The sequence below is a fragment of the Sycon ciliatum genome, chromosome 11 (genome assembly GCF_964019385.1).
Source record: "Sycon ciliatum chromosome 11, ocSycCili1.1, whole genome shotgun sequence".
Classification (NCBI taxonomy): Eukaryota; Metazoa; Porifera; class Calcarea; order Leucosolenida; family Sycettidae; genus Sycon; species Sycon ciliatum.
In genome coordinates, this window is record NC_088653.1 from 22,616,723 (window position 1) to 22,642,790 (window position 26,068).

The 26,068-nt window shown below is 45.4% G+C and overlaps 2 protein-coding genes and 1 long non-coding RNA gene across 4 annotated transcripts; 1 reads left to right on the forward strand and 2 right to left on the reverse strand.

Moving 5' to 3' along the window:
• The first annotated feature begins 4,040 nt into the window (after nt 1-4,040).
• Nucleotides 4,041-18,378, forward strand: LOC135827470 (uncharacterized). Of its 2 annotated transcripts, none has more exons than XM_065339962.1 (10): nt 4,041-6,033; nt 7,274-7,360; nt 7,747-7,798; nt 8,174-8,251; nt 8,590-8,906; nt 9,242-9,265; nt 10,508-10,580; nt 11,213-11,312; nt 16,589-16,640; nt 18,292-18,378. In XM_065339962.1, exons 1-10 carry the CDS (start codon nt 4,255-4,257, stop codon nt 18,346-18,348), a joined length of 2,619 nt encoding a protein of 872 aa, XP_065196034.1. In that variant the 5' UTR covers nt 4,041-4,254; the 3' UTR covers nt 18,349-18,378. The 2 variants fall into 2 exon arrangements, with proteins under 2 accessions (XP_065196034.1, XP_065196035.1); XM_065339963.1 differs by lacking the exon at nt 4,041-6,033 and adding an exon at nt 6,960-6,965.
• Nucleotides 18,359-19,399, reverse strand: LOC135827471 (exosome complex component RRP43-like). Its single transcript, XM_065339964.1, has one exon. The coding sequence runs from the start codon at nt 19,372-19,374 to the stop codon at nt 18,640-18,642; it is 735 nt and encodes a 244-aa protein (XP_065196036.1). The 5' UTR covers nt 19,375-19,399; the 3' UTR covers nt 18,359-18,639.
• A 954-nt stretch (nt 19,400-20,353) lies between these two features.
• LOC135827502 (uncharacterized) lies at nt 20,354-21,901 on the reverse strand. Its single transcript, XR_010555467.1, has 2 exons — nt 21,587-21,901; nt 20,354-21,002 (listed from the first exon to the last, which is right to left on the reverse strand). It is a non-coding gene; the product is annotated as an uncharacterized LOC135827502 (long non-coding RNA).
• Nucleotides 21,902-26,068: the final 4,167 nt, after the last annotated feature.

The following is a 26,068-nucleotide window of genomic DNA, read 5'->3' on the forward strand; positions in this document are numbered from 1 at the left end:
GAAGCAGTAATCAATGATAGTAATCATTGAGCGGTTTGAAGTCAGGTCTTGTCACTGACTCGATCTTTCAGACGATCCTATCATCCGATTTTGCGCAAGTAACACTTTTGCCAGTTTTGGATGGAGCACACCGCGTACCGATCTTCAAGTGTCACAGTTTGTGAATTGTCAGCTTGGTGTAGTACTTTCTTGTCATACATGATTTATCGGTCTTTGAGTTTGAATCCGTTCAACAGACATGCGAGAAGAACTCATGGGTAAACCCCTTTTTTGATGGTGTCCGGCAGAACTTCAGCAGTCACCTGCCTCCGGAGCTCCGTAGCCGGTCCATGACGCACAGACTGTCAGTGCACACTGTTTGGCACTGCACTGGACATTGGAAAGGCTTCCTGTCTGAAGCCTTTCCATACTGGTACTCGATGTTCCAGTTTTGTGACACGAGAATGGCACGAGAATTAGTGTACCGCTGAGTGTACCGCTATACACGTGGTCGACACGTAGTCGACACTTTGTTGATACTTTTTTGACACGTGACCCCGTCAACGGTCTGCTTTGTGCCAATGCCACTCGGTAAACGCCGATGTCGCGTACGACAAAGACGACTATCCCGTACGCGAAATAGTTGAGAACTGCATGACGTGGAGCTGACGGCAAGGACAACTGCGAGGAGGCCCCTTTCGGTACCTCTGACGGGAAGAAGAACTGCAGAAGTCGACGAAATCAAACGAGGAGGCCCCTTTTCCGTACCCCATACTGCAAAGTGCCATTGATGGATACCTTTTGCACCTGGAACGACCCCTTAAACGCTGTCGCGGCGACTATCCCGTACGCGAAATAGTTGAGAACTGCTGACGTGGACCTTTTGCACCTGGAACGGCCCCGTAAACGCTGTCGTGTCGGCGGAGTGAATGTGCAGGGTACTACATGTAGGTGAAAAGAATTGCTGCAAAGACGTCCCCTCTACTAGGCTCTAGGCCTTTGCCTTTGGAGACATCGTCGGCGAACTGAATGCGCAGGGCGAAAAGAATTGCTGCAAAGACGTCCGCTCTAGGCCTTTGGAGACATCGTGGGAACTCCTTCCGGTACTATACAAACTGCTGACGTGGCCGTGGACATGTACATGGAGAGTCATGGTGCATGGTGGGACTTCATGTACATGGATACATGGTGGGAATTCCTTCCGGCACCCCCGTACCGCAAAGCCAACGGTGGGGAAGGAGAAGTGCAGACGTGCAGGAAGACGAACGAGGAGGAACCAGGACGAGCGAGCATTGGCAGGACTAGCTGGACCGTAAGTAATAGCTGAATTGTGCATGACAACTTGACACCCATGCGGCACTCGCCACTTGCCACTGCATATTTCTTGTCCACTAACAATGTCTCTCCTCTGCCCCCTGTGTGTCCACGGCCCTGTTTCTGAATTGGCCCGATGAATCGAATGTCTTCCGCAACTGGAACGGCCCCGTGAACGCTGTCGCGTCGGCGACTGAATGCGCAGGAGGGAAAATATTGCTGCGAAGACGTCTCCTCTAGACGACGGTAAGGCACCCCATTGATATGTTGCCAGTGTGTGCCAGGGTATCGCGCGATGGTGGATGAGGAATGATGAAGGGTACGGTGGGACTGTAGACCTGTTACCTTCTACTAACACGTTATCAGGTGGAGAGTGTCTTGTACTCACGTTATCAGGTCGAGAGCGTATTGTAGTCACTCTCTCTATTCCTGTACTTCATTACGTTTAAGGTGTACGTATAACTTCTCCAAAAAATTTAATGGTCCACAGTCGTGTCGGAAGGGTACGGTGGGACTGTAGACATGTTACCTTCTAACACGTTATCAGGTGGAGAGTGTCTTGTACTCACGTTATCACTATATCAGGTCGAGAGCGTATTGTAGTCACTCTCTAAATTCCTGTACTTCATTACGTTTCAGGTGTACGTATAACTTTTCCAGTTAATGGTTCACGTCTTCAGATAGAGAGCGTATTGCACCCACTGTCTAGTCTCTGTAGTGCATTGAGATTTTGTTGATCGAACATGAAATGGATACACAGACAAAGCCAGGCCAAGTACATGGCGAGATGTCGCCAGAAGAACGTCTTCAGGTAGAGGGCGTATTGCACCCACTGTCTAGTCGATTTTGTGGATCGCACATGAAATGGATACACAGACAAAGCAGGCCAAGTACATGAGAGAGTGGACGATGTGCAGATCGACACGGCCTGCGGGTACTTCATTAAAGTTACCCGTGACATAACTAGGATAAAAGTTAATCACTGCAAAAACATTGCCAAGTATGTGAGCACTTTGGACTTGACAGAAGAGTGCACGGGCGACGTTGACAAAACATACTGCGGTGACTGTCACTATCATGACAGCAGGGCACATCGCACGCAGCATCGCAGATCGTGTCGAATTGCGCATCATAATATTGCAAAATTGCTCCTGTGCATGCAAGTGGATTTCATTGCACTTCTCAGTTTGGGAAATGCTCGATTATGACAATTCTCCGTGTGAGTGCACTAGCCCTGAACAGACATGTAGGTGAACCGTTTGTGGTGTCTCATAGCCTACCTCACGACCTTCTGCTTTCTTTCTTCATCACTTGTATCTTGCAGGTATATCATCCCGTGACGACCACATTGAAGTCTGAATTTGAAGTGTGAAGATGCTTCAGCAACCACATCGTACTTTTCCATTGCTTTCATTGTCCTTCTACTGTGCATGTGTGTAACTTGTGGGGTAAACATGTGATGACATTGTATGCTGGCGACACGGTCAGATGTTCATGCGTCTAACGTACACCTGCATGTTATGCATTGAAAAGGGTTTGCCACTTGCGATCCTGGGACGAGGATCAGGTCCGCTTTGTCCTGTGTGGGCTGTATCAGATTGCTGTTCACTTCTCTATCTGTTGGATATGTGACTTTCTGCAAGTTTCTGGTGTATGATGGCCACGTCCTTGCTTGTCACTTTGTATGATATTACATTCTGTATTCGCTGCTTCCATGGCATGGTCTGCAAACTGCAATCCTTGGGCAAATGTCATGTTTGCTATGTTGTGCTTTGGCCGTCAGCTTGTCTACACGCTGTAGTTGAATTATTTTTGTTTCACAACTGACTTCCTCAAGTACGGTGGCCACTGCTTTGCATGGCATTATACATGAAGAATTTCCTGTTTGTGCCGTGTGCATGTGCGTATGTGTGCGTGGCCACGTGTGTGTGCCGTGTGCATACACATGTTTGTGTATCTGTGTGCGTGGTAGCGAGGCGGGGAGGGCTGGTATGTATCAGTGTGTTATTGCAGTCGCATGGCTACATACAGTACATCGCGCGCGTGGTCATCATGTTTACCTTCGGGGTTGGGGTGGGGAGGGAACGGAAAAAGAGCTGAAATTATCCATATAAAAATCGCTCTGTGAGCGGTTCTAAAAAACCTTTACTGGTACTGCCCCGTCGTAAAAGTAAGAAATTAGAACTGGCCCATTGTCCCCCCAAATGCGAACTGATCCACCTAAATCGCGAATGACGGGACCCGAACGCACCAGTAGCACGAGGTTCCTACCTGTGGATGCAGATGGGGACGTTGGTCCGGACCATAGGCCATGTACTGTACTAGCGGTAGGCTTCCCTATCAAAATAATAAATTCTACTACTACTACTACTACTACTGGTGTTACCCTATGATAATTGCCGTGATCCTGTGCCCTCCCGACCTCGTGCTACTGGTGCGTTCGGGTCCCGTCATTCGCGATTTAGGTGGATCAGTTCGCATTTGGGGGGACAATGGGCCAGTTCTAATTTCTTACTTTTACGACGGGGCAGTACCAGTAAAGGTTTTTTAGAACCGCTCACAGAGCGATTTTTATATGGATAATCGTCCGTACTCGACTCAACGAGTTCAAAGGTTACCCGATATGTGCAGGACCGACAGCGACTTGTTTGCATAGGCTCGCAGTCGAGTCGCGGAATGAGCAGATTATTATTATTTTTAGATAGTGGAAACAAGAAGATTCGAATCCGCGCAGGAATCACCTCCTACAAAGTAGGTCCTGGCTTTCTTGACACCATTACTACGTACCAGTCCAACAGTCAGTCTCTGAGAGTTTTTGCAAACCAACATCTTAGTGGCATATTGCCTCATGACTGGCTGCCGTGGATGGTCATCCGTCATCTGATTCGTCGAAATATTCAGTGTACCAATAGTCCATTGCCGGTTTTAATAGTTGGAATACTGGGCGAGTGACTGAACTTGATGAGTGTGCTGCTGCCAAAGCAGTGCACAATGAACAACTTGAAAATGGGCATTACTTTCCTGGAATCTGCTGCAGCAGAGAAGGTGAGATCATCGTGTAGGTTTACATCGCTAGAGACATGTGTGGAGCAACTACTGTACAGCAGTTTGGAACGGAGTGCAACTTATGTGCACATCAGCCTCATTTGCCATGATCGTGTGCATTTGAGAATCAAAGATGATGGGAAAAAGCTGCGACTGGGTTCTTGCAATCCAGCACTGGATCCAGTTCCAGCACAAGCACAGGTCACTTCCAAGCAACACATAGGAAACGGCTTCGGTGAAGATCTCTCACTGCTCTCCTTCATCGCTGATGCTGTTTGTGTGAAGTCAATGGGAATTGATGGTAGAGAGGAAAGTACCGTTTTGAAACAGGGAGCAAGGTGTAATGCTGACAGCTATTCCAAATTCATCTGGCCTAAGGTACCACGAGGTTCAGCTGGTGGTACAGATATCACGATTCAGGGCCTGTTCAGCACAATTCCCGTACGGCAGAAAGATTTGGTCGAGAGTTTTGGGAGACATTGCCGTTCGGTCCAGTCTTCTATTGCACATATCTCACTGTGCTATCCAAAAGCTACGTTTGTAGTGACTGAGATTGCATGTGACGGCTTAGCTCAGAAGACGATTCTTGTGCTGAGAGGTGTATCATCACTGGAAAGGAGGCTAAAACAAGCTACTGTGGTCCCAGCTAACTGTCCTAAATTGCATCGCATCCGAGAAAGCCAGATTGGATCCATTTCCTTGCAGGGCATTATTGGTTGGCCGGTTGAGAAGCAGCATGATTTCCATGCCCTCTTTGTCAATGGTCGCCTACTTGATGCAGGGGACAAAGATCACATATCCTTCTTGTCTTATCTGAGACGTGGCTTGAACAAAGACACAGACATGATGACACTAGGGACCAACAATGAAGCAATTCTTTATGTTCTGCTTATATCTGAACCGAAGGCTTGCCAGACTGCCGATGAGAATGATTCTTCATTTAAGCGTCTACACCGCAAAGTCGCGTCTTCACTGTCATATATGATCAGAGGTATGATTGCCAAATCTTCCGGTCTTAGCACAAGTATTTTAACAGAGAAATCCACAAGCCATCAACACCTCGAGCTTCCACTAGCACAGTACACATCTGGGCTGCGGTTGGCAGTGAACAATGCCTCCTCCATCGGCTCAGATCAATTTGGTTGTGTATCGCACCGTGCAACCAGGCCTCACCAGCAATCACACAATCCACATGCGCCGCTGAAAGAAACGCAAAGCAAATCAGTAAGTTCCACTGCATCAGTAAACATGTCTCCAGCAAGCGAATTAGATAATGATGAGAAAGAAAATCATCAGCAAAGCAGCATCTGGGCGAAGGTGGTCGATGAATATGGACATGTCTCTTTTCTCAACAAGCTGACTGGTTGTAGTCAATTGACAATTCCTCGTGCAGCACAACACTCAACACCTAGTACAGCCAGTGGGTCAGATATCTTGTGGTCACGTACCAATAACAGTACTGACAGCATACGCGCCTATTCAAATTCATGCAAGGATCTGCATCCTGGATCAGCAAGCACTAGTACTGTGGCTAGAAGGGATCTGCAAAATCCTCTCTTGTCACCCCCACTCACTAGTACTGGAAGGTCAAGCTCTCGTGTTCAGAGTGATCCACAACTGAATTCTGGAAAGAAGGCAAGCCTGGCTGGTATTCTGGAGTCGTGGCAGAATCCGACATTTGGTACATCCTCCAAGGTAGGGCCAAGTGTGCGAGCATAGGCATGTGACTTGCTGAATATAGGTAAAGCGAAGTGGAGTGTCCCCAGAGCAATGTGATATTCATTGTAACAACTCACGTAGACAAAAATGCACCACAAACATAGGTCACAGTGGTCAATGTAGGCAGCATGGACCTTTTTAACATGATTCGACTAGCAGGCAGCACCGAGGGCTTGTGGCATAGTCTCTGGGCGGCTAGATTAGTTAGCAAAGGGATTGCCAGCCCCAGGTCACACCGGGGATTAAAAAGGTGTGGACCCTGTTCGTACGGTGTACTGCCGAAGTAGGATGCATGTATTAGCGCTCTAATATTATGAAGGCAGACATTGAATTTGTGCTGGCATTTTGACACTACATGACTATTGTATCTCCAACTGATTGTTTCACGATGCTCTGACTTGTGTGCGTTGCTGATGTATAGCTTTCAGGGAGACACAAATCACACCTATTGACGGCGCTGTGCTATCCAATAGGTGTGATGGTCTCGATCAGTCACAACTAGTGGCAATATTGCACATGAATGAAACTCTCCCTTTCCAATTTTGGAACCTAAAAGTAACCTAATGGCTGTCCTGCTTTGGGAGTAAATGTGTGTGGTACGTCTTACACCATAGTGTAGCACCTCCCCACATCCAACATCTACCATATCTGTTGATATTGTGCTGAATACATGTGCCTCACACCTACCCGATTACTGACAACCTACCTCCATTATGCCTATGAGCATCACACTTACAATAATCAACTGTCTGCTTGGTACCAACATAGTTTACTGTTGAGTGCTCCACGTTCTAGCATAGCCAATTCTCTTCACTGGGTTTTTCCTGGCAGCTTGTGTACTTTTACATGGAGCTCAGCTAGGCTAAAAACACTGATCTAAACGAACCGGTTGGCTAAGATAATGTAAGGTAGGTCCCCGGCGTTTTGATATCACTGTATATGTACTCATTATCCACGCCTCCTTCTGAGATCGCAGTACTGGGGACCATAGCTGCAAGTGTCGGGGTTAGCTATTCGGTCTTGATGGGTATCCCTGCCCCCTGCTCATTTACAGTGTGTCACTGTGTGTGTGTGTGTGTGTCACTGTGTGTGTGCGTGTGTGTCCCTGTGTATGTGCGTGCATGAGTGAGCGGGGCATGTCTATATCTGGGTCTGTGTCTCTCTGTCTATGTATCTGTGTGTTTGTGTATTTATGCATGTAAATGTATTCATCCAGAAACTGGTGCAGCCCGTTGCAAAAATATCTTCCAGAGCTTTGTCTGCGGCATCCAAGTTGTCTAAGGCATCCCTCCATGACATTGAAGTAAGCGAAGTGTCAGGAGAGTGGTATCTGCAATATAAGTATATCCTGATATGGAATAGCTACTGGTATTTTAGTACTTCTGGGGTATGAAATGTCAGTTTCAGTCCAACGGATTGATATGCATCTAAATATTTTGCATTGGTGTAGCATTTCTGGGGCTCAAGATACACTTTTAGGTCCAAAAGTCAGGCACCAGTACGAAAGAATGGCTCGGTTTGATCGGTTCTGGCCTCAGAACAGCGTTCAACATCTGAGTGTGCTGAACAAACTGTATGTTGTGAGTACACTCATACATTGAAAGTGTGCACTATATGCAAGAGCCGTACACCAGCTAGCGCCACTTTCCTGTGTATGTTAACAACGTCTGTTTTCTTTTCACTGTGCAGGTAATAGGTCAAGTCGACAACAAGTTCATAGCTTGCCTATGGCAAGAGGCAGGTATAGTACCGAGCAATGATGCTACAGCCGCTATCTTCTAAAGCTGAAAATTGGATATTATGCATGATTGTGAACACCAGTAAGCAAGTGCATGTATAGTCCGTATCACCTATAAGGTTGGCAGCTCTCCAGTAGATCAGCCGCAGCCTGAGCTCCATGTAGCCATGTAGTGATGTAGCCTTAGTGTTACGAATGCTCTTGCTTTACAGGACTTTCTTTCACTAGTGTGCTATTTCCTTCGGATTCGTCAGTCATGCACGTAGCACAGGTTTCATAGGTTAGAGCCACAGTGCAGGCTCTTCAAGACACAGAGTGCTAGAACGTTAGTTAGCAGCACTATGTAATGTGAAATGGTCATCCTGTTTTCTGATTTAGACCTGACTACAAAGAAAGTTGTCCTGGTTGATCAGCATGCTGCTTCTGAACGTGTGCAACTGGAAGAGTTGGAGAAAGGTCAGTTGGATATACTTCAAATAATTGTGTTGTCTTTTATAGCATTCTACTTCTTCCCTCTTTTCTAACAGGCCAGGCAGAGGCAGGTTTCGCTTGGTCCAGCCATGCCAGCGGGTGTTGTACTTTGTATTATGATATGGTGGGTGCATATTACTTGCTTAGCAGTCGACACATATTTGGTGGCCGGAAGGTTGATTCAGCTATGGGCTGACCAATCTAACCGCTTGCACCGGGTATATCTACAAGTAGTTGGATGTGTGTGCACGCACGCACACAAGCATGTATGCACGCATGCATGTGTGTGCGTGTGTGTGTGTCTTTTCTGTGGTTGGCTTCAGGAATGATCACATCTGTTCCTTGTGGTTGTGGTGGCATTGTGACGCGTAACAAGAACTCTAGCAAGTCTAGCATACCGGCGCTAGGCCACTGTTCCATGGTCAAGTCTACTCCAGTTCCATGCATCAGCATCCATGTTCCTGGCACAATGGTACCGTGCTCAACCCAAGTACTAAGAAATTACCTTCTTCATCATGGCGTTCAGGTCGCTGCTTGCAATATTGACAGTCAGCAATATCAGCTGTCCATTGTTGGTGTTCCTGACCTTCTCCTAACAAGACTACGTTTCGACGACCCACAACTGAGCAAAGCTGTTCAAGTAAGCGGCCGTGAGCTGATATCTGAATAGAATGTCATGTACCTGAACACGGAGCTCTGCTATTGGTATTGTTGTCCTAGCAAACATGTGCCAGCTGAGTCAATGTGTACGCAAAGCTACTATGTATGTGTGCGTGTGTGTGTGTGTGTGTGTATGTGTGTGTGTGTATGTGTGTGTGTGTGTATGTGTGTGTGTGTGTGTGTGTGTGTGTGTGTGTGTGTGTGTGTGTGTGTGTGTGTGTGTGTGTATGTATGTATGTATGTGTGTGTGGTGTTTATGTGTGTCCATATCGATCTTCAAATGTGGGCTGTGGAATACGAATCATACGAACGCAGGAGCTGGTACTGGAGGGGATCCAGGTATGAGGAGGTATATTCATTCACTTTGACATCATGTATTTCGAGTAGCTACTGTGCGCTGTAAGGTTCACTTTGGAAGCAGTGGCTGTTGTAATGTAATGAACAGCACTTACTACAAACAGGTGTTTTGTTGAATACTGATTCACCGACTGGACGGATGTTCTGCTACAGTACTGTCGGGCGCCGAAGAACGGACCGCCGAAGAATGACCAGGCTAGGATTTCACCAATTTTTAAGAAAAGCGTAGGCTGGATTTTTTTGCAGATAAGAACGGAAACCGTAATTACTCCATAAATGTACATGTAAGACTGTACCATCGAATAAGAACGAAACTGCTGTGTTCGCTAAAAGTGAGAACGAGCTAGGCTAGAACCCTGACCCCCAGTTCTTCGGCGCCCGGCAGTACTGTATTCCCCGTACACGAGTGATGAAATTCAAATCATTTATTGGTACCTCACCAACCTGCCCACATTCCCCAACAGGTCACATCTCCAGAGGCATAGGCCAACTGGTTCATGTCATGTCTGGGAAGCAGGTTATTCCGCCAATATTGTCCCAGACCAGTGCTTCACTGCTGTGCAGGGTTGATACCGGCTGGTATGTAGAGCCTAGATACATGCAGAGCCTACAGGGGCGTAGCTGGTCCCCCTCTTAGGGGGGGGGGGGGTGCACGGCCGCATATGTGTAATGGCTGGTGCATGTCTAGGTCGAAATGTTTGGGGGGGGGGGGGTCCACGTGCCCCATGCAGGCTACGCGCCTGAGCCTAGATATATATAGACACGGGGTACCACTTCAAATGTACGCGGGCTTATACTCTCTCCTCTCTGAGACACTGCTACCGCTTGTTGTTGGGATGACCCTCTAAGCGGCACTGGAAAAAAAAGTGTGAAGGATAATCGTCGCCATCTGACTCGGAGTATTTTTTTACTATGTTCATATACCCAACTCGTAAATTATAAAGAAAGACAATGTCAATGGTACTGAGACTAGTATCTTGGCATATACATGTACCAGATCTAGAGGTGATGTTACATCTTCGGATATTTTGTTACATCCCTACATGTAGGTTGGTAACTTAGAATCTGGTTTGTACAGCGCTTCATTCACTGTAATGATTTCAAGCTTGCACGTGCACATGTGAGGTGTATGTAAAAGACCAACAAGTTCAAGTTACCTGGTACATGCATAGGCAAGTATTTCATGTGTTGTCGCTGGGTCTGTTGTGCTCCACATCTGTCTAGTTCTTACGTGATGGGGTTTTCTGCAATCGGACAGCAACCTTGACGGAGTTGTTAGCATCTCTTTCATGTCATAGTGAGTTATTATGCTGTGAATTTTTGCACTTTTGTGATACTAGTGCTTGTATTCGCAATAATCCACCACAGTCCAGTCATCCGAAACTGGCACCCTAACTTTTTGGTGTCTCGTACGTATAGTGCAAACAACTGTACATCCTGCATTGTGTGGGTTGTGCAATTCCTCCTTGCCACATTCAAAGCTGGAAAAAGTCCATAGATAGGGAGTTGGCAATCCGGCCAGGTTTAACAAAATTAGGATGGGTGTACCATGGCACGTGTATGGAGCATCTTGGATGAACGGACTGTATGTTTTATGTCCAGCTGCCAAGGCAGAATCGGAAAACTCTCGCATCAATTGACCAATGCAAATGTGAAATCTCCAGCTGCCTGTGAACTAATCCAAAATCCATGCCATTGGTCAGACAGAACCGATTGTACCTGCCGGCTGTCTCTTTTTCCTTTTGCTGGAAGAGGAAATGGACCGGTTCATTGCCCTCCTCCGGTACCTGCACCACGCTGGCAGGTAGCTTAGAGTGCCTCCCGTAAACTCGTCACAGAAAGTTTAGTTCAGATATTCAATCAAAGAGGCACTGTGTTGGGGCAATTCATTTCTTGATAAAGCCATATCCTGCTTCTTGTGCTGATCAGGCGCTATCCGCTTCGGAGACTGTTTGTCGAAAGAAGAGTGCTGTGAGCTAATCAAGAGTCTGTCAAAATGCAACTTACCCTTCCAGTGTGCCCATGGACGGTGAGTTCTAACACACATTCTTATTCTTGTTGGTGTAATTACCCCTCAGTTTGCCTGGACATGGGGTGGATCATGCTGCGGGTAGTAGTAGCAGCATGGTAATCACCACTCATCTCACTTGACCTTAGTTTCTGTCTAAGAGTAGGGAAAGGAGGGGAATCTCTTTCGCGGACTTTGGGAGCAATTATCGACAGCTGCAGATTTGCAAAATTTTGGTTATTTGGAAAGACCTACCGTAATGTCATGTATAAAAGCATGACCCATATAGAAGCATGACTCGAATAGAAGCTGGTATTTCGAAGCAGCACGCCGTGACCAGACACAGAAGCACGATTTGAATAGAAGCCTTGCACACAGTACATGTGTGACAGCAAGCACTGTACAGTGTACAAGCCTTGTAGCCTGTAATGCACAGTGCAGGAATGCATCACTGCATGAAGGAGCAAAGCGTGTACTCCGTAGAAGCATAACTTGAATAGAAGTATGGTTTGCACTCCGGCTTGTACGACCATGAGCTCCTGCTTTTATACTTTATATGCGACATCACGGTGTGTTTCACAGAATTTTGAGCCAATAACATGACTGTCACCATGGCATGCCCCAGAGTCCATGGGGTATGTACTATTGCAACAGGTGAAGACAAACTTTTGAAACCTCTGTCATTCTCTGGGCATTAAATTCCGTCATAATGGGTAAACATAGATATTGACTCTTTCACATACTTTGATTCCATAGAAGGCAGCGAAGTCTTTCTTGGTGCTCTCAACAGCCTTCACCTTTCCCTCCGCTTCACATGTGAGCACGAGCAGTCCAGCAAGTTATCCTTCCTCGATGTACTTGTTGAGAAAACCGAATTTGGTAGCGTAACATCGGTGTATCGTAAACCGACATTCACCGGACAATACATTTCCTATGACTCGTACTGTTCATCTAATTATAAAGTCAACTTAAAGGGGAAGTATACCCTAAAATCAAATTTTCACCAGTTGTAGTCTTCTGGGTGCTGAGTCGAATGGTCTTGGTCCGAGGAAGCTGCGACGCTCCCTTCCTGCTTGAATCCCAATCGAACTCGCGCACTTCCACCGAAACTGGGTGACTGCGCCCTACTAGATGGGGATTTGTATGCAAAATGTCACTAAAAGCGCCATTTCGTTCTTATAAAAGCACGGATGACCGCGATTGGCCCATATGTTGTAGTCTTTTGGACGCTGAGTCGACTGGTTTTGGTCCGAAAAGGCTGCGATGCAGCGTTCCTCCTTTATTCCCAATCGAACATGGTTGAACAAGCGGTCACGTGCTCCTGCGTACACCAGTCAGCTGGTCACCGTGCCTGCAGGGTACAACTTACTAGCCTGTTTGACCTTTTTTGGGTGCAGTCCTGTCACTCGAGTTGAACTCGAGTTGAACCTTGGTGTGAAAGTTGTCGCCTGCTGGCGCGGTGACCAGGTGATTTGGGCACCCAGGAGCACGTGACCGCTTGTTCAACCATGTTCGATTGGGAATAAAGGAGGAACGCTGCATCGCAGCCTTTTCGGACCAAAACCAGTCGACTCAGCGTCCAAAAGACTAAAACATATGGGCCAATCGCGGTCATCCGTGCTTTTATAAGAACGAAATGGCGCTTTTAGTGACATTTTGCATACAAATCCCCATCTAGTAGGGCGCAGTCACCCAGTTTCGGTGGAAGTGCGCGAGTTCGATTGGGATTCAAGCAGGAAGGGAGCGTCTCAGCTTCCTCGGACCAAGACCATTCGACTCAGCACCCAGAAGACTACAGCTGGTGAAAATTTGATTTTAGGGTATACTTCCCCTTTAATAAAGAATCTCGTGGATCGCGCCAAACGGATCTGTTCACCTTGTAAACTTAGTGGTGAGCTCGAATTTCTCCGTTCAGTTTTCACCAAAAACGGATACCCAGGCGACATGTTGGCAAAACTGTTGTCTACAGCCCCCACGCCGAAACATGAATAGATAGGGCCTGCTCATTGTCCTGTCTTTTTGTGCTTACCATGGAAGGGCAAGAAGTCTGACAATGTGAGTCGTGAAGTTCGTGTGATCATCAAACAAACCTTCTATGCGGTACACTTCATACCCGTCTACACAACGATGCGTTCGTTCACGGTGTTGAAGGACGTCCTACCAACCCATCATTTAAGTCATGTAATCTACAACTTTGAATGTCGGAATTGTGCTAGCCGGTATGTTGGTAGGACTGTTCAGCACCTGAGCGAACGCATCAAGTAACACACTCCTTTACACATTATCCCACGTAGCGCACAACTGGAGCGTCCCACGCGGGGAAGACCCCGTAAACAACCACTACCTCCGCCAACACAGGACCTAGCATCCCACTCGGCAAGTCCACCATTGGCTCCCGTGGCCATGACCAAGTCACTCCCTCCACCAGCGGAGGTGGATGTGGCTTTGGCGACGCCACGTGTGTTGCATGCAGACACGTTTGCGTCATCATTACTTCCTGCATCACCGGCAGAGACGACAACAATACCTACCTCAATATCAACGAGACCCAGAAGAACAACTGCTAATTACACCTTGACCTATTTCAGTACGGAAGTACCGAGCCAACGGAACACACAACAGGAACGTGAGACGAGGGATGGGAGGACACGGGACCTGATTGCTCCAAGGCAGGACGTCGTTGAGGAGGATTCGGCCAGTGAGTCCAGTGAGTCCGGTGAGTGTGAGAGCGAGAATGATTGTGTGAGTAAGAGTGGGTGCGAGCGTGTGTTTTATAGTAGGAAGTCATCAGTGTATAAGCATCTTGTATCTCGTCCTGATTGCTGCAAGGTTTATTCTGATTATTCTTTTTCTGTTTTGTGCCGTGCTCGTCATGGTTATAGGTTGCAGTTGAGTGTGTTAGAGGCTGTTTGTTAACGTATTCATAAGCCTAATCTGTGTGTCCAGAAGGACAGCATTATTCGTTTGAAATTGTTTTAGTAGCAGCTTGTTCTGTCTGTTTGGCCCTGGTTGGCCATGGTGTCATATCTTGTGTCACAGTATACTAGTAGTCCTTACAAGTTCGTTAAGTGCTTTCGCAGTTTTTCCTGTTATTACCTTAGTGCTAGGATTATCATTTTCATAGGTGTTGTTTCTTCTCACTCCATTTCTCTTTATTAGTATCTTTCTGGATTGTTTTTCATTAGTACAACGTAGCTTCCTGAGGAGTGTTGTGCGAAAACTAGTTCGAAGTACGATTTTTTGTTCATCATTATCACAATTTTTCTTTCTTCCATGTTCTTCACTGCCTTCGTATCCACTCGTTTTTTGAATACAATAAAAGCCTTTGTGAAATGTCGGTTCAGCTCGTTCTGTTGATCGCAATTCTAAAACTATTGTCGCCTCGACGCCTATTTAAATTAATAAATAAAACAAATAAAATTTAACTTCATAACTTGTTTCCATGTGATTTCTTCTATTTTAAAACAAATAAAATAAAAGAGGAGCGTTACTTACGAAGAGCCTATGAATATTTTCAAAATGAAATTCTCCTTCACCCACCCACCCGTTTCATGTAAAAGATCGATGATTACGGTATGGATGGCCCCTAAATCTGTGATGACTTTGTGTATAAATTTCCGAAACTGGGCGTTTGTTGTTCAACCCCTTAGGGGTCAATAATTATGACAAAATAGGGGAACCGCTGAACAATATCCCGAAGAAATTTTCAATAGGCTCAAACCAAATTCGAACTACAGTCCAAGGCATAGCTTATTAAGGATTTCATTTAGCTCGGACAAATGTACTTCCGTTTTGAAATCTGTCCGGACATGCCCGGACATTTTCCACAACACATTTTCAGGGTGTTTCTTCTTTTTTTTAGTAGTAGTACTGAAGTATATTCACAATGACTCATTATGTGGACGAATCTGAATTGACTCTAGCAACAACGCGTTGCTACAGGCGGATCAAGTAAAAAATATAGTGAAGTCTACGCCTGAGACGACGGTATACGTGTTAGTTGTACGATATGCAAGTAGCATTTGGCACGAAGCTCCGAAGAAAGCCCAACTCTGCATAAAAGGTCGAAAGGTCGCTGCTCTTTTTTTTTAATTTTTTGACCGGACACTATGTTCGGTGAAATTGAAAACGTCCAGTCAGTGGCTGAAAATGGCCGGAAAATGTCCAATGTCCGGCCGTTAATCTATGCCCTGCAGTCAACTTTGCGAACAACGACACTCGGCGGGGCATCAGAAAAGTGTCCTTACTTGCGAAGTGTCCTTATACCCCAAGTCCCATATGAATGTATGCGAACCCGTATTTTTATAGTATGACATGCATATCAAAATGAAGCTCTTTTCATGCTCTATGTCAATGTGTACTTTATTTTCATATTACAATTGAAAGGAACTATAGTCAATGTGCAAGGGAAATAGATTGAAAAATTAGCCTTTTGGAGCCACCTACCGGGACATGTACATGTACATGTATGATGATTACTGTATGATCATGTACAACTACATGACTCTCGTTGTGCTGATCACTCCACCTATTGTGAAGCAAAATAAAAATAAAATACCCCCCCCCCCTTGGCTGCATCTTCTTGCATGTGTGCCTTTATCCATTTCCATGGGTTCTGGTACTTCTGCATGACAGGTACTTGAAATACCGTAGAATCCCGCGGATAAGCCCACCCGCGTATAAGCCCGTGCTCGCGCATAAGTCCAGGCCAAGTTCGAACATCATGAAGCTTCGTCGTACAAGCCCATAGGCCTAGGTCGTACCAAGAGTCCATAAATTATTTATGTATGTATTTTTTGTACATTTCAACACAATCATCGGTTGTTTTTGTTTGCACAGTGGCTCTCAGCAATGTACTACTCACTTCCTTGGTACTTTTCAATAGCACAATTTTGGTGTCAGCGTATAAGCCCATGCCCGCGTATAAGGCCATATCCTTGTACAAGCCCACCGAATTGTCCTTGTGAAACAGATACGCCCATGAACTTATCCGCGGGATTCTACGGTAGCTGTCAAAAGCCCAGAAAGTCGTTATTCAAGCATTGAATATGACCTCGGGGCACTAAAAGCATGTCCATGTCTCGTTATTAGCGAAGTTGACTGTACTTTTAAAAGTCTGGACTTTTGAAACACACTGTAAGAACATCTCTCGCTGCATACAAGGAACAACAGCAAGGGCTACATTTTATCGAACACTTGCATATGAATACATCTAGATTAAAAGTAGTTTGCTTCTATGTTCCATCCTCTGCATTGAGTCAACCAAGTGTCTGTGATACTTGCTTTCATTTGATCAGGCCCTCGATCATACCAATAATGGACATTACAGAATTGGAACTCAACTCGTTGGTGAGTAGCAGTGCAGTTAACTGTTATCGATGTACATGTACTTTCCTCTGTTATGAACAAGTTCAATTATTGATGTACCGTATATGGTGAAAGCCATTATTCTAACGAGGCGCATATTTTTAAATAAACGATTTCCCAAAATTGACTAGTTTACGTGTACCAAATTCAAAGGTAACGATTCTCACTCATTCTCAACGCTCAATAGGACAGTATATGTATCGATTTCTGGATAACGATTTCTATTTTAACGACAGATTTCTCCTCGATAACTCGTTAGAGTTAGCACTTCGTTATACATATGGCTATTACAGTATGTACTTTCCTTCGCAGCGAGGTACTACAAGCTATTACTGAGCACTATGGTTGCACATTATACTATAGTCCATTTTGAAAACATAGATGTGTGACTCTGCACAAGTTATGTTGTTGTTGAGACTCTGGACTGTCTGTGCCGCCATAGCTGGATCTAAAGATATATAATGCCCGTGTGCAGGGTAGCAACGTATGAACAATTGTGCCACATAGTTTCTTTGTTGTGGGCCTCTTTTTTGCCTTCACCGAACGTGTGCTTTCTTGCTAAGGATCATGGAAGGTGCAGCCCCGACTCTTGAGCCACGATGAAATCTTATTTAATGAATATGGTATAAAGTCTCACGTCCGAACTCTGAACCAGGATTTCACTCTACAAACTCTCCAAGATGTCAAAAGAATATCCCCTGGGTGGCATACGCACACACTTTGAGTAACGCAGGCATCTATTTAAACACATGCAAAAAGACATGGTTTATCAGCTCGAACCTGCACAAATGCAGCATCTGGCTGAAATCAACACTTTGTTTCTGAAGAACAAATCTGAATCTGCCACGTATGTGCATGTAAGTTTCACTTCTTTGATTCCCACCGCTTGTTAGGAGCTGCATCTGTGCCTTGATCCTTGACGGGTGGTGGCGTTCCTACGGATGCGGAAAACTCGGCTTCTAGCCTACAATTGTAGTCTTATGCAAACCGTGATTTTTCTTTGACTCCAAACTCGCCCTGGGGTACCACACATGTTGCAGCTAGACAGTACAGAGGTTCCGCACTACGTAAAGTTGAGCACCTTTATGTTTAATAGGGCGGGAAAAACCCATGAATTCGCGAGTTTGCACTCCACTTACGGAAAGTTATCTACGTAGAATACGTAGATAGGGCTCTGACAACGTAGGTGCTCCATAAGCGGATTGGAGTACAAATTTATGACTCTCCCCAGGTCGATCCGGTCGTACACTGCCGCGTTCGGAGTTGGCAAGGGCAGCTACGTGATTTGAAAACTCCGTATGGCGGAACACAGATCCGCATGCAGTTTACGCAAGACTTTCCGTAGATCGACTACGTTTTTTTACTAATGTAATTATGTTATGCGGAACCTCTCTAGTGCCTCACTCATATCATACACAGAATGCTTCTATGTAAGAGTTGCTCTAACAAGAACACAGGTCATTGCAAAGCACAGTTCCATAAAACCATAACAGTAGGTCAAAGCACATTAAAACGTACTCACGATCAAGTCAGAATGAATAATAAGAAGTAAAGAGGAAAAAAACTAGTCGCACCTCAGAACTAAGACAAAATGTACACCATGATCTGTGTGATTTGAATGCGCTCATGACAGGGTGTTGTCTACAAGCAACCCAGCTTGCGCAAGCTCTATCAGCTCACGCCCAAGTGACAAGCCAAACTCTGATGGAGGGAATCGTCCAGATATGCTCGCTTGAGTTTCCAAATTTTATGAACAATCAAACAGTTTTCATGTACCATGAATAATGGAATATTTGTGGGCACATGCATCAGTGTATGTGTGTGTGTGCTCATAATTACGAGCGTATGTGTTGATATGACAGCATATTGCTGGTAATTCAGGTAAGTTCGGTGACGCTGGGTTGGCTTTCTGAATGCCATGCCTATATTTACATGATGAAAAACATATGAAAGGTTAAATATTGTAGGTAGACAGTGGCAGCTATGCTTGGCTACATGCCACATTGATCGTTCTACGTATTTCCTCACCATGTGCTAATGCCTGCTCATAGCACTGACGCAAGATTGACTGGCTGATTGACTTTCCACCTTGCTTTGTGATAGCACAGAGTCTCTCTTGATCTATTGCAACCATATTGACGAGTGCTGAGGCTATTCTCTCCTCTTCACCACATGGTGAGCACACCAGCTTATCACTCGCCACAGCAAAGGATACAGACGTTGGTATACACTTCAAGCTGACAGGCTGGGATGAATCTGACGAGCGGACGACACGCTGCGTTTCCTCTGATATCTCAACGCTTGGCAAGCGTAAATTTCTTAACGCTGCTACCAAAGCAGCTAAACATGCCTGCTGAAGACTGCCATCGTAATTCAAACATGTTATGTCCGCATACAATACCCAACATAGCTTGCCAGGTGAGATGCACAACTGTTTCACGTCCAGCAATTCGCATTCAGTCCAGACATCATGTAACCACTGACTCAGGGATTGTGCCTCTTCATTAGGGGGTCCAGTACGGAACGATGATGAACACATTGCTGATAAATTCACATTCGCCACGAGATAACCTTCATCAGGCTGATTTACTGCTGGAGTTGTCAATTCTGCTTTAATTCCACACAAGACACATGTGCCACCTAAGCGAACCAGAGAAGATCCGTCCGCGGTGCCCACGGGACCTACATTCACAACAAACGGCTGAGGATCGGCCATAGTGTCTTCAGCAAGCAAAGTTCTAACTGCACCATATAAATAACAACAAACAATGAACAATGAACAATGCTGATACATGTATGCTAAAACAGTAAAAGTAAAGAATAAAAAAAATCATTTACCGGTAGATCTACCAGATCTGCAGATCTGCAGTGCATGCAGTGCAGAAACTGCAGATCGACACAGTCCGTGCGCCAGATTCAAAAAAGTCGTCTAAAAGTTGACTTTTCATTTTCCGCACTGGGCAGTTTGCGGGTACTTTTTGAGTCGCATTCTCAATGGTGGACAATTTTGGAAAATGGTTTTGTGTCTATGGCTCGTTTGTTTTGGCATTTCGCTACCTGTGTGGTGAGCCTAAAAATTTCGCTTAGCCGTGGCAACGCAATGGTGTATTCCGTGTTTCAGCCAGATGACTTGTTTCGCTGTGATCCGGCATCTTCCTAGATTCTCAGCCGTCGTCGAATTTGAGTATTTTCGAAACATTTTTTAGGGTGCAGGCGTGGGGCAAGGCTTTCACTCCCAGCCAATGGCACCATTTGGCATAACTCAGCCCTATGAACACGTCACCAGGCCCTCGTTAGTGTCCAGCCCATATTTCCAAAAAATGGACTGGACTTGAAACTTGGGTGTACAGACAGTACTATGCATTATGCACGTAATGACCGTATGCAATAACTTTCGCAAGCTACACGACAAGGACTCGCTGCAGAATAACATAATGATATTCACACCATATGCCATTGTGGTGCACCGTGATACCAATGACAGTATATTTATCGGTGATCAATTTCCTACTGGGTCGCTCCGTTGCCGAGAACGTCAACTTTGCGGACTGTGGAATGACCCGCGACACCGCCAACCACCCCTGACACAAAGCCAAATGCTGAAAGAGCTGACTGATACGGTACCTAGCAAGTTAACTGGATAATGCTTATCTTCAACAAAACCAGGACATAAAACAGTGCTATGATAAACTATCTCCAGTCACCGGAAACAAATACAGTGCATTACGCATATGGATAGAGATTGCACTAGTACATGTATAATTGTATACCAATCTTAGAGTAAGAAAACAAGTTATCGGGTCTATACCATCAGAGTTGGCAGCTATATGTATTGGATTCTCCTGGTGTGCAGAATGATGCTGGTGGCGTGGTTCATATCCACTGTTGGCTTGCTGTCGGCAGTGCCTTCACTATCTCACGTCTAAGGCATTTTATAGTCTGCATGACTTGGATCACAACGCCATAGTTATCCACACGAGAATGGTAATAAATCCAGATCACTAAGGCCTTCTTCATTGCAGTTGGCGCAATACGTTCACGGGATCGCGTCTCCGACCTCCAAATTGTAATTATAGCTGGCTAGTCTGTTGTTTATTGGCAGACAAGAATTGCGATGCTTCTTCGAAAGAGGCAGTTTAGCAATGTCTGTCCATGACATATTCCGCATTGCTGTGTGTGGAAGGAAAGGTGCAACAACATTAGATTGCTGCTGGCCATAGACATCAAACTGCAACATCTGGGCTTCAGCTGTCACAGGTCCATTGACAGAGAGACTGCCGCATATTGCACATACTGCAAACTATTGACTTCATGCCATCGCCTCATGGATCAGAAGTCACCACACTGAAAGAAGAACAGCAGAGGAAAACAGAACTGATGCAGTTAATTGATGCAGTTAATTGGCAGCAACAAATTTACTCCTTCATTTCATTCGACGAATTTGAGTCGTGCAATGCAAGAAAATTAATAAGTCAGAGAGCAGGATCTAGGAGAGGGCATGCACCAGTGCTGTTGTGCCTATAATAATTAGATGCTCAGAATTTCACCACAATAATGCACATAATACTGACATATTTACACTATGCAACCTAGTAGTCAACAAATTCAGAAAAAAAATCTAGTACTTCAGCTGGTGAAATATCCCACCTCTATCCCCTAAGCTCAAGTGTCCCTGTAAAATTGATAAAGGATTGGTAGATGCTCACTTGGAGTGGTGTTTGAAAAGTAACACAACAGGTCATGACGATTTAGAGCATGCTCAATTGTCTCTTCTCACAAAATCACAATATTGCCTGTGCGTGGTTTATTTCGGGTGCAATTGTGGGGCACATAGGTATCACTCTAATTTCTCGTGCATTCGAAAGATAAAGCTTTGGTCTATCACCCCACAAAGCGGCTTTAGTGTCCGCGATGGGTAAATGCCTTACCTGGTGTGAAATTGGTGACCATATTCCTCGTTTCAGCAATTACAAAAATGAGACATTCGTCCTTGGTGGCTGCTCACGAACTGCAAGCTCCAAAATAATTTTCCAGGGTACGGCCATAGGTGTCTACATCACTCCGAGCCATCTCTCCAGTGTAGGAAAGGTCTCCTGACGAGACTGGAAGGGCTCTAAGCAGCAAATTTCATTGAAATATTCACCATTCGGAGATAGGCGAAATCAACAGAAAACAAGCCCGCAGGTGCGGCGCCTTGGAGGCTACGATTCCCGCGAGAAAATGAAAATCGGTCTCTCAAGGAAGGAGGGGGCTAATCTTCTCGCAGAAAAGGGGGAAAAGGGGAGAAAAAGGGGGAAAAAGAGGGGGAAAAGAAGAGCGGGAAATTGAAAAAGAGGGGGTAAAGAATGGCGGGAAAAGGAAAAAGAGGGGGAAAAGGATGGCGGGAAGAATCCACCGTTTGAATGTGCATACATCTAAAGTGAGGCTATTTCCAGGCTCTGCACAAGTACACATCCACCACGGCCTCTCGCAGCCTCCTCCTCTTCCTCCCTCCCCCCCCCCCCCCCCCCATCACACACAATGTGCCGATTATCCTAATGTCAACTATCCAAATGATTAATTATCCAAAATAATTGCTTGCATTTAATTGAGGGGTAGAAGATGAGTTTCAAGTTGTTGATTTTCGTCGCTCGGGGCACCATTGAAGCGATTCACAAGATGTATTACAACAGGTTTGAGTCAAAATGTGTAATAATAGTGTCATTAATTTAGAGGGGCACGAGTGCACCTAGTTCCTGTTGCACTGCTGAAGAGAATGAAAATGATGAAAACATGCTGAAATATGCATGATTTAGATGGATGTGTGACTGCTCTCTTATCCGAACATTCTTCTCATCTGAACCCTCTGGAGACAGCCCGCGTCCCGAGGGGTGGGGATAATCGGCACTCTCCTGTACATCTAATTCTATTCTTAAATTATATACATATTGTAGAGCTCTTTCTGCTGCCGGGAATGAGACAACACATCCCAGGTAAGGATACGCCCCTCAAGGAAACACAGCTGGTGGATTCCAACAGTCAGGGGCGTCGCACACGGTACGGTCACTACGGTATGGACCGTACCACTTTTTGCCCCAGATACCCGTGAGTCAACAAAATACACTGATCTGGGGTATAAAATTCCAAAATTTTCGTCTCAGCCACCACTCCCCCACGAGTCAATTGTACTTCAGATGGCTGACCGTACCACACTAAGATACCTTCCGACGCCCCTGACAGTAGTATGAAACTCATACACAATCAATTAGAAATACTTTGGAGAATAAACTTTTGTTGGTGAAACAAAGTTGGGCGAGAGTATGATGTTCAAGTAAAACAATACTAAAGTGCCGTAACGTGAAGAAAGGAACGTAGCGCACAAGTTAACGAGAGAGCTTGGAAGCTCAGGGCCCTACGCTATGCTTTTTTGCCTTGATGACCTAGACAAAAAAAGCATAGGGATGTAATAAATCCTTTAAAAAAATCCTTTTTTTAAGACATAACCTGGGATTCGAACCCGCACTATCGCGCACCCTGCATGCACCCCCCGATACACTTTGCATACATACTAATTCTTCCAAGTTGCTTCACATTGTGATCTTGCATTTGAAAGCCCTACTAGTATTTGAATATGCATTGTGGCCAGCCGTCTTTGATGGCACGGTACGGTAGGGGATAGGTACGGGACAGGTACGATCGACGGTAATACGACACCGTCTCCCGTGCCGTACCGTACCATCAAACACAGCTGGCCACATACAGCTGCCAGCAATATTCAAATAGGGCTTTCAAACGCAAGATCATAACGTGAAGCAACTTGGAAGAATGGGTATGAATGCGAAGTGTATGGGGGAATGCATGTAGGGCGATAGTGCGGGTTCGAATCCCAGCATATGCCTGAAAAAATAGGAGAATTGAAAAATTTATAACGTCCCTATGCTTTTTTTGCCGTCAGATACGGATAGCGCCAGGCGTGACACAAACAAACAAACACACAAACAAACACACATATACCAAATTAAAGCTGTGTGGACCCTGGCTAGCGCCAGACGTTACTGAAGTAACGTCTTCTGCATAGCTACGGGAATGAAGATAAATTCACATACAGAACACAATATGCCCAGATATGGAAATTTAAGTCAAGATTAGCAGAATATACACACATGCAAACACACACACACACACACACACACAAGCGTGTGCACACAAACGCAAACACACACACACACATATGCACACACACACACACACACACACACACACACACACACACACACACACACACACACACACACTGTTGGCTGCTATAATGCGATGGCAGCCTAGACAGAGGAAACAAAGTTTACACAAACAAATTCCTACTCTTTCTCTTTCTTTGTCTTCTTCTTCTTCTTCTTCCTCATATTCAATTCAAGGCAGGCTCTTCTATTTTTTTGCTTCGGCCAACCTCGTTTTGGGATCTGACCCACTTTATTGGGGCAGTACAGGTACCCTGAACCTGAGAGTGTCCTTCTGATGCCATCGCTCTCCTACATTTTCTGCACGTCTATATTATTCTTTCTACGAGGACAGCAGAAGGACAGAAACAAAGACATCCACACCATTTTTAAGACTGCATCTTCCAAAGAACACATCAAAAAGCAAATTCTACACGCCAAGCATCGGTTCACGCCGTAACAAATCTCCACGCCATGAAAAATTCGATCGAATGCCTGGTGGGAGATGCTTTTTAAAAGGCTTGCATACATTTTTCACAAAAGACACCGGATTCGTACAAGAATATGTCAACTTCTAATCAAGGACTGTAATAAGTTCTGCCTTACGTATTAGAGGGGAAGTCTGCTGAATTTTTTTAATTTCAGGATCCATAGAGTTTGGGGCGCTGAGTCGAATGTTCTTTTCCGAGGAGGCTGCGGTCCATGGTTCGTCAGATACGCCCAATCGAAAATGAACGAAAGCGAGCACGCAGTCTACCTGATCCAGGTGATAAGGTCACAGTGTGCAGCCAGGTAGCCACACCATCTATTTGTGTGCAAAATGGCCAATATTCGAAACGCGTTCGATTTGAGAACCATCTGTCGCAGCTTCTTCGTACCAAGAGCATTCGACTCACTGTTACAAGCCCTACGTACCCTGTGATTTTCAGCTCGGCAAAATTCGAGGATACCCCGTTTTTAGCCGTTTCCGAGTTGGACTTTTTACATCCGCTGGCTTCTGCGTGCATGCCATAGTCAACAAACATATGGAACACTACACTACAGTACTGCCGGGCACCGAAGAACGGGGTCAGGGTTCTAGCCTAGCCCGTTCTTATTTTTGGCGAACACAGCAGTTTCGTTCATATTCGATGGTACAGTCTTACATGTACATTTATGCAGAGTTATACGTCTGAGTGTACATCATATTCATATTGTACATTACGTTTCTACCTAGACCGTTCTTAAAAATAGCGAAATCATAGCCTGGCCGTTCATCGGCGCCCGGCAGTACTGTAGTAGTAGTAGTAGTACATGACTACACCCGCACTGCTGTGCTAGCGCTACGCGAGTCGTGTGGTAGATCTAAATGTACAAGAGACTAGTCAATACACGGACGTGTCATGTACTGCACCCGGTATGTAGTTAGAGAAGGTGTGCTCCTCCGGGCCGGTGATTGTGCTTTGAGAAAGAAATATTTTAGTTTTCCGCTTGGAATAGTCCAGCCTCATTTATGCTACAACGATGAGTCCACAACCGTGACAAGCGACAAAACCGCGAACAGCTCCCGGACCTAAAACGTTCAGATCCCGAAGTGTTGTGATCCTTGAATCGAAGAGTCATGTCCGTGGTTCCAAGAACCTGCATTGTATATCCAATCGAGCAGCGTCCGAGCTATGTTTGCACCAAAAATCGTGAACTTTTCCACTGTATCATGGAAATGCCACACCCTACAGTCCCGCTGTTACCATATTTTACCGGTATAAGTCGACTTATTGAATTGAATTCAGTGCAAACAGGAATTTCGGATAATTGACCGTTTGGACAGTTGACATTCGGATAATCGGCATTCTACTGTAATCCTAGTGCATGCAATGAAACATACTTGACTGTTGGGAGTCTTGCTGCGTCAGTGCAAATTGGCAGTTAATGCTAGAAGCTGCAGTGAACAACATCACAAATAGAAAATAAAGAAAAGCAAATACAACGGAACTTTGATACTGGAAATTACAAATCTGCTGCCCGCATCCACATGTCCATATTCTACATGTGCGATTGATCCTGCAAGATCTTCACTGCCCGTCTAATTGAGGATGGCACCCCGAATAGAGCGGACCGCTTCTAAACCAATCAAAGACCCAGGTTGTTATACTCCAGCAACCGGGCAAAGACCTGTCACCCATCCATGACCCATCGGACCATCTCCTTATGCTCACATTTTGGTGTAGTAGTTGA